The sequence below is a fragment of the Pagrus pagrus genome, assembly GCF_965226575.1.
Source record: "Pagrus pagrus genome assembly, chromosome: 18".
NCBI classification, from domain to species: Eukaryota; Metazoa; Chordata; class Actinopteri; order Spariformes; family Sparidae; genus Pagrus; species Pagrus pagrus.
This window is the reverse complement of record NC_140202.1, coordinates 3,366,812-3,374,998: the sequence shown is the minus strand read 5'-3', so window position 1 is coordinate 3,374,998 and position 8,187 is coordinate 3,366,812. Positions and strand designations below refer to the sequence as shown.

At 41.4% G+C, this 8,187-nt stretch overlaps 1 protein-coding gene across 1 annotated transcript; it reads left to right on the top strand.

Moving 5' to 3' along the window:
- Positions 1-553: 553 nt before the first annotated feature.
- On the top strand, positions 554-5,645 carry pcare1 (photoreceptor cilium actin regulator 1; the record flags this gene model as incomplete). Its single annotated transcript, XM_084381598.1, has 2 exons — positions 554-3,909; positions 5,107-5,645. The coding sequence occupies 2 exons, from the start codon at positions 554-556 to the stop codon at positions 5,228-5,230; spliced, it is 3,480 nt and encodes a 1,159-aa protein (XP_084237724.1). The 3' UTR covers positions 5,231-5,645.
- Positions 5,646-8,187: the final 2,542 nt, after the last annotated feature.

Genomic DNA, 8,187 nt, shown 5'->3' with positions numbered 1-8,187 from the left:
TGACTGTTTTTTGTAAACTTTTTCTTTTGTTTGTTTTGTTTGACAATGGAAATGGCTGTACGGGGCTAATTAGGGAGATATTGTTTTGCAGGCTATAAAAAGCCACCTGAGGCCAGCCCGCATTACCCAAATGAGCTTATGGTCTTACGAGTAGGTGAGTTTTGTATGCTTTAACGTGACATATGTGCATGCTGAGAAGTTCACTGAAAGCCTCACTAATCCTCTCAGCTGCTTGTCCTTCGAAAGGTACAGAAGGATGTGTTTCAGAGCAGGATCCAACGAAATATTTGTTGAAATGACCATCAATCTGTGGATTTATTTTGCCTATCATTGACAGGTGGGAGGGATTTGTAAAATGGATTTATCGATATTTTGTTTTGGTTGCATCATCGTTGGAAGGGATCTTATCAGACTCAACAACCTCAGCCATCTGAAAATGACAGATACAGCAGGTGGCTAAGGACCTTGGCTATTCTTTGCATAATTCTCTGCAATGCTGTGCTGGTGTCTCTAAGAAGAGAGAAAAATCTGCTTGTATTTGAAAACATCGGAAATGGGCTGCTCACCATCCAAAGGTAACAATTTTGGGACTTTGGGTCCCATGAGGAAGGGGAGAATGCTGCCCCCTGCACCTCAAGAAAGCCCCAGAGATTCCCACTTTGATAATGGAGAGAACTGTAATTCAACTGGAAGGACAGATGGGGATACAAACGAGAGGAAGGCAGTTGGACAAACCCAGGTATTTCAGAGAGAGGCTCATATGTCACCACAAAAAAAGAGATCTGTGTCTGAGCTAGCTCCTGAAGTGGTAAACACGGATAAATTGGGAAGTCAAGGAAAGGACAACAACACAGTTTCACAGAGGAAAGAGAAAAACATTGACAAGCAGGATGTGACGGAAAAAAAGCCTAGCAGGAAACCTAAGAAAAATACAAGGGGTATTAAAATGCTAAAAAAGAAAGACAAGGACAACGAAAAACCAGCTACAGAACAGAAAGTGGATTTCCCAGAACCTTTGGTAAAAGCTCACCAAGCTGCTTATGCCTTTTTGAATCCCAGCATAACAAAATATGACATCCTACTTGGACTTTTGGAACAAGCAACCCAAACACAGGTTTCTGTGCAGCCTATGGTTGCGTTTATGGCTCTACGCTATGAGGAAATAATTCATGGACTGGAAGAGATTGCAGATGAGGGAGAAAAAGTTCTAAAAGAAAATGGAGAGCATCTCGCTTGGCCAAGTCAAATGAAAAACCTATCATCTTCCACACCTCTGAAGTCTGGCTGTGCTAATGTTGAGCCCCCTCCAGATTTGTTGCAGCAGCTGCTTCAGTACACCACACAGAGAATGCGAAATGTGAGTCAGACTGTTGGTGGAATTGGGGACTCTGCTTTAGAAGAGGCAGTGGAGTACTTTGCCTCTGTCTCAGAAGTTTTAGAGGAGAAACTAAAAGTCAAACGTGCAGTAGAGACTAGGCTAATGCAACTCTTATCTCGCATTGAGCTCGCCTCTCTGCGCAAGCCAGGGCCTGAGGATTCTGCTCTCTTTAGTGAGGACAGTGGTATTGGGGCTGAGAATGAATCTCTTGCTGGATCTGAAAGACGCCATAGACGAGAGAGTTGTGAGTCTAGTGGGACCAATAGAACTACTCCTGTCAGTCCTATGGGATACACCTCCATGAACATAAGGCAAGGAGTGTCAAGGCAAAAGCTTAGAAGAAAAATAAGTCCAAGTGTCTCTCTCACCTCACTCAACTCATTAGGTTCTACATGTACCATAATGGCTAATGACCAAAGAGACTCAGTACTAGGATCAGTCTCCTTAGATGATGGGGAAGACGATCACAATGATGAGGATGAGGAGGTGGATAGAGGCATGGGAGCTGTGCGAGTAGGGTTTATAAAACGATCAAATTCTTCACCTGACAGTGAACAACGCCCACACCGCCTACCCCCAAAACGCATAGAGAATCCTAAAAATGTAGAAATGACTCTCAAAATGAAAAATGCTATAAGTGGTAGGATACAGTTTGTCCAATCACAGAACTCTAGTGCCAAAATAAAGGTAGCTGGCAGTCCAAAAACCAGTAGGCGCCAGTGGACAGATGAGGAGGAACGATCACCAAGGAGGCCTCAAACAGCAGCAACTATTCGGAAGGCAGTGGCAAAAAAGACCCCAGTGGTTATGGAACGCCGTTCCCGGTCAGCAGAATCCCTCCGGAGCAAAGGTGAAGATCCTACTCTGCTTGAACTAGACAGAACCCAGAAGGATTTAAACCAGAGGTTGCAGAGGATGAGTAAAACCAAGGCAGGTGGAAACATAAGGACTGCACCACCTAAACAAAATCAAGTAACGTCACCAGCACAGTCTCCAGCAATAAATCGCAAACATCCTTCATCAGGCAAGAACAGCAATCCCCAACCACTTAAAGACAAAAAACAGGCTGTAACCAGTGATGTTGAAGAAGATAAATCAAAGAGCATGAACACATCCAAGGGTCCTATTAAAGCCACCCCACCCCCGAGCCCTCCTTTATCACCACGACCGTCTTCGGGCCTTTATAGAGGGCGGAACTCGGTCAAAAAACTGATTGACACCTTCAGTCAGGGAATAGAGGATCTAGATGATCCTAAAGTTCTGGGGCCTCTGAGAGGAGTACAAAAGTGTGGTGTGCCTGTGTTACCTGGCTTAGGAAATGTAGAAGCTGTGCTTAGTGCTGGGTTAACCAGTTGTAGACTTGGATCCTCTTCATTGGAGAAAAATGATTTTTTTGATCTAGATAGTCTTCCTCCGCCTCCTCCGGAAGTATTAATGGACAATTCCTTTGAAAGTGCCCAGAGACTTTCAAATAGTGTAGCAGATGAAGGGGCTACAAAAGTCGGAAAATCACCTGTATTAAAAAGGGCTGCATTATCACAACGACTGAGGGCCTCAGTTCAGTCAGTGACAGTGCTGCCAAGTAAAGGAGGCCTCCCGCAGACATCCAAGGTTATTTCCCTTGCTAAAGCTGATCAAAAAGACCCATCTGCTCGCTCAAAAGCCAGTGCATCAGGTGTTCAACTGGAGGTAGACCTAGGAGAGGAAAATGATTCCTTGAACCAGCAAGCCAGAAAGATCATACACTTAAAACACTCTTCAGACTCAGAGAAATCGTTAAAAAGTTATGTAGCAACAAATCCATCTGCCAGTCGAGAAGAATCAGCTGATACTCAAGATGGTGGTAACCTTTCAGTGCCTGGACCTAACACTACACTGTCGACAGTGCCTCCTTCAAAAGTTAGCAGTCAACCCCCTGCCACCCCACCCACGTCAAGAGGACGGATGTTACCATCCACACCTTCTACACCACCACACAGCAGTCTACATCGAAGACTTCCCAGTCCCCACAACTTCAAAAGGCAACCTTCTCCGACCTCTTCAGCTAGTCCCCCTGTTACCAGGAAAGTCCCCACACCGCCAGCAGTTCAGAGGAGACTCCCCAGTCCACCTGTTGCAAAGCAGAATATTTTTAACTCAAATCCATCCTCCTCCTACCCTTTCAAAGCACCGTCTCCACCAGCCTCTCCAAAAGTGCAAAGATGGTCAAGGGAGAACAGTAGTGAAGAATCATCTAGTGCTCGGACGATTACTAATGCACGTTCAGTCTTCTGCCCAGCATCTCCATCCCTGTTTGAGGCCCAACCTTGTCCAGTTCCCCGACCCCCTCAAGCTTGGACGTCAACAGGGGTCTCTTTTCTCTCACGGTCTTGGGGGAGTCGTGGGAGGTTTCCTGTATCTTTTCAAGGACCTCGACCCTTCATCCGACGTAGCCATTCAGACCGAAGGCCAAGTCTAAGTCTTCCACCAACATCAACTAGCATTTCAGTAGCTGAGACTTGTGGAAGTGAGCCAGCAATATATTCAAAGGGGTAAGTGTTTAACATGTTTCTATGTTACACATCTTAAATCCTTAAATATGGCTTACAATTCAATATTCGGTAAAGGTTTATCTTACAGGTACTTAAATTTAATACCAAATTCCTTTTAATGTTTTGATGATATGCTGACATTTTGGTATGCAGGGGTTCTCAAATTCTCAAAAAAATTATTTAATTACCAGCCCCAACCAGCATTGGCTGGTAAAGTTTTATCCTTGTGAGTGTGTGCGTGTGCATCATAATGGCAAAATGTGACTCTGGAGACACCTATTTTAGCTGGAACGAATACCAGGTTAGCCAGGTGTTTATATGTCTATCTGTTTTTTTGTTAGCATGGATTAGCTATCAACTGTACCAATTTATCTCCTAAATTACAGCAACTCATTCCAGGAAATATCCAGCTCCTTTTCTAAGAAAATTACCAGGATCATTTCTGAATTTGAAGGAAAGTGAGGGATTTAAATATGTTTTGCCAACTGTAAGATCACTGACTTACCTTTAACATAGCTGATGCAAATACTGTTTAGGTTTTTAGTCATACATTTATTTATGTAAGAATTACCAAAGCAGACATATTTAATTCTTAATAAACATTATTATCAACCTCTACTGCAATAAGCTTTGAAAGACTTCACAACATGACTATGTCTACTAAGACATAACTGTGTCTGAAATAATCATATGTAGTTACCTCAAACACAGTATCTTGTTTAAGTATCTATTTATTTATTTGACAGTGCTCCATTCAATGATCTATTATGCTAGCCCAACTTAGACTTAAAGATGACATGCTCACAAGATTACTAGAGTACTTCGGGGATAAAAAAAACCAATATTTGACATTTGGGGACATCAGCTTGAAAGTATAACAGTATTCAAATTATGTTTTACTCTTTCTAATATGTATTTTTCTTGCTATTTCTGTATTGAATGCTTCATTAAATTTAAATGTTGAGTTTAACGAGGGCTATTTTTATCACAATAGTCTCAAAAATTAAAAGTGAAAGTGTAATTTCAGGGTGGTTTGCACCTGTCTGGCCTTGCATGCTTTCTTATAGAGAAACTGAGTGAACTCTTACATCAGCCACTTTACATGCCTATGGCCCCTTTCCTGTTTATACCTGACACAAACCCACCTGGCCCACTTCCCTAATTGCTAATTACACCATTCTTCATTCACTTCTACAGGCTGGATGACGAACCAACCAGGGATGATGAATTATGGGGTAGCCAATCAGACCTCAGAGCTACACCACGCTCTGCGTCACACCCGGACCTGTGTGTTGTTGGACAGGCTTTGCACAGGGACTAAAGGGGCCAATGGAGGACCAGTGGGATTATGGATTAGGAGGCCTTACCAAGGATTTAACATAGTGATGTTTATTCCACTGGGCAGCGAGGTAGAGCTAATTCTACCCACTCTGCCACAGTAACACACCTCCACAATGTTTATAATCAAGTGTGGGGAAAAACGTTTTTATTTATTGGAGTGGATGTGCATCTTTGTATTCATACTTTTACATATATTGTCTGTGCATAAGCACGCTGCTGAATTTTGTTTGTGCATTATATTTTTCTCAGGGAGAAATGCATATTATTTCGTGTTTACAATTTATGGAACTCTCCCTGCACCTGACTTCATAACATTACTCCTGATTTATGAATGTAGAACATTCAGTTCAGAGGTTACATATTTATTATACTGTGTAGTTTCTTGGTGACTAAATGGGCAAAAGTGGCTTTCTCAATTGTTATTGGTTTAGAAAATAGTCCACAATGTGTTATGGAGCAGTATTGCTCCATCTGTTGTCAAGCTAAGGCCAATCTCAACTTTTTCAAGTTGTTATCATTGTTATTTTTTCTGTTTCATGTTTCATTTTTACAATTTATTTATTAATAAAAAAAACCTCCTACAACCATATCTCCTATTATCAATTTCATCAATTAATTAACTAATTAGTTACTTGTTTAAAGCTCTGGTCTATGATCTGAGAAAGGTTTGAAAAAAGCATCCCCCCCCACACACACACCCCTCCCCTCTGTGCTCCTTAATCCCTCCCCTCCGAGCTCGTATCGCTCTCCCCTCGGAGCCCCGCGACACACCCCCTCCCGCAACAAGCAACAAGAGCAACAAGCCGGCCGGCAGAAACCAAATACAGCCCAGCTTTGAATGCGGAGTAACGATGTCGGATTCACAGGTAAAGTTATTACAATGCACGTTGAAACTCACGTAAATCTTGTAAGTCATTACAATGTCCACAGCTAAGCTCCACAGCCAAGCTAGCGTAACGTCATTAGCATGTTACAGCTACGTTACGTTACAGCTACGTAATAAGTTACTATTTATCAACAGCTAAGTTAGCCACTTCTAAAAGTTATTGAGGGCCAAGAGACTAACAGATGCTGCCGTCAGCTTTAATCACAACGATCGCTTCCACATTGTGGCTGAAAAATAAACCTTCATGAGTCTCGGACCAGCTGTGTCCCAGCTGTTGTCTGAGTAGCACCAGACCGCGACACAAACGTGCCCGTAAACCGTAATCTCTTGTTTATGACAGATAAGAGACACAAATACACACATGGTTACGCGTTTATGATAATCCATCATATTGATTTAGCAAAGGCTTCGTTGAAAACAAACGGACAAGACCGGGAGGAGGGTTAGCAAAACAGTTGAGTAGTGACCGGGCGAGAGGTTGTTATGGAGAAATAAATAAAGAGAATGGATTTATTTGGTTCCTTTTACTCTTCACATTGTGTAGGTGGTACTATTGGGTCATAACCACCATCTAAATGATGTTAATAATAATAACACATCTTTCAAATCGTAGACCATAGCTTTAACTAATACTAAAAGTGCTTCAGGGCACTTACATTATCTTGGGGTACTTGCAAGGGGCATTAAAAAGTGTTCAAAATTGATGGAACAGAGGCAGAGATACACTGATTTTTAGTCCCTACTGCAATTCTCATATTGCACTCAACAGCATTTTTCTTTAGACCCTGCCAATTAAATGCTGTTGTTTTTGTTTTTTGTTTTTCTGGTTCGCTCGGCAACTTTTCTGTTATGTCTTCATTGGAATCCAACACAACCTGACATGGTTTGCTGCTACAGAGACTCAAAAGACATTTTTCTGTATTCATAAGCTCAGTAGTACTCTGTTACAAATAAACCACTCTTCATGTGTACTGTATAATGCTTTGAGGTCTCTTTTGACTAGCATTATTTTGCATGTGCTAATGAGAGGCAGGTATTATTTTTTCCATTTGGAGGTGCAAGCAGGAAATGCTTGTTCTATCATTTCAAAACACATTAACTGTGATTCTGTTTCTTTGGCATATTTCAGAATTGCCAAATGTGGTAAGCAAAAGCTTTCTGAGGGCTTTATGCAGAATAAATCCATGAAGAGACAGAGCAAAGTGCCCTTTAACAACGACCAGTTAAATCACTGTCACTGTTTCTAGAGGAAAGGTGCATACAAGGGTCACCTAATTGTTGAGGGAGAAGCAATAATTGTGATCTCTAAGTCCACTGGGCAGTGGTAATTATAGTACAGACCTTTAAGAACACTCTTTCTAAAATACCAGATTTGTGTGAAGCTGGAAATGGTTTGTTATAAAATGTCACAGGGAGATGAGGATACAGTTCTTGGGTTTCTTTGGTGGAGTATTCAACATTAAAATAGCCAACAATTTACAATCAGTAGTAACCTAACAGCACATCACTTCATTATGTCTCATGCCACATAAACAATGTCAAAACTCTTTTAAACCAGAAGATGCCAAACTCAGACTCGTTTTACATCATTTTACACATGCAAAGAGGTTCTCCAGACATTATTAAAAGTGGATTACGATAATGTCTGCACCTTGTTTCAGGCTGATAAAGAGCCTGAAAGTGAAACCATTCCCTATCCAGCACCTGTGACTGAGCACTGGGCTGCGTATATTTTCTGTTTGTGCCTTCTGATAGAATCATGCATTGAAACGAAGCTGCACTGAAGATTGTTTTTCATTTATTGAATAAATCATGTTTTCTTTCCAACAAATTAAATAGTGATATAACACGACAACAGAACTATGTTGGCAAGCAAAAGCTCAACATGATTAGATTAGATAGGCTTTATTTATCCCACAATGGGGAAATTCACTTGTTACAACTGCTCAAGATGCAACAAGTACAGAAAAAAATCTGACAAATATGCATAAAGATAAATAGAAAATAAAAAGAAAATAATAATGCACCACACTGTGATTTGAGGATGAAAG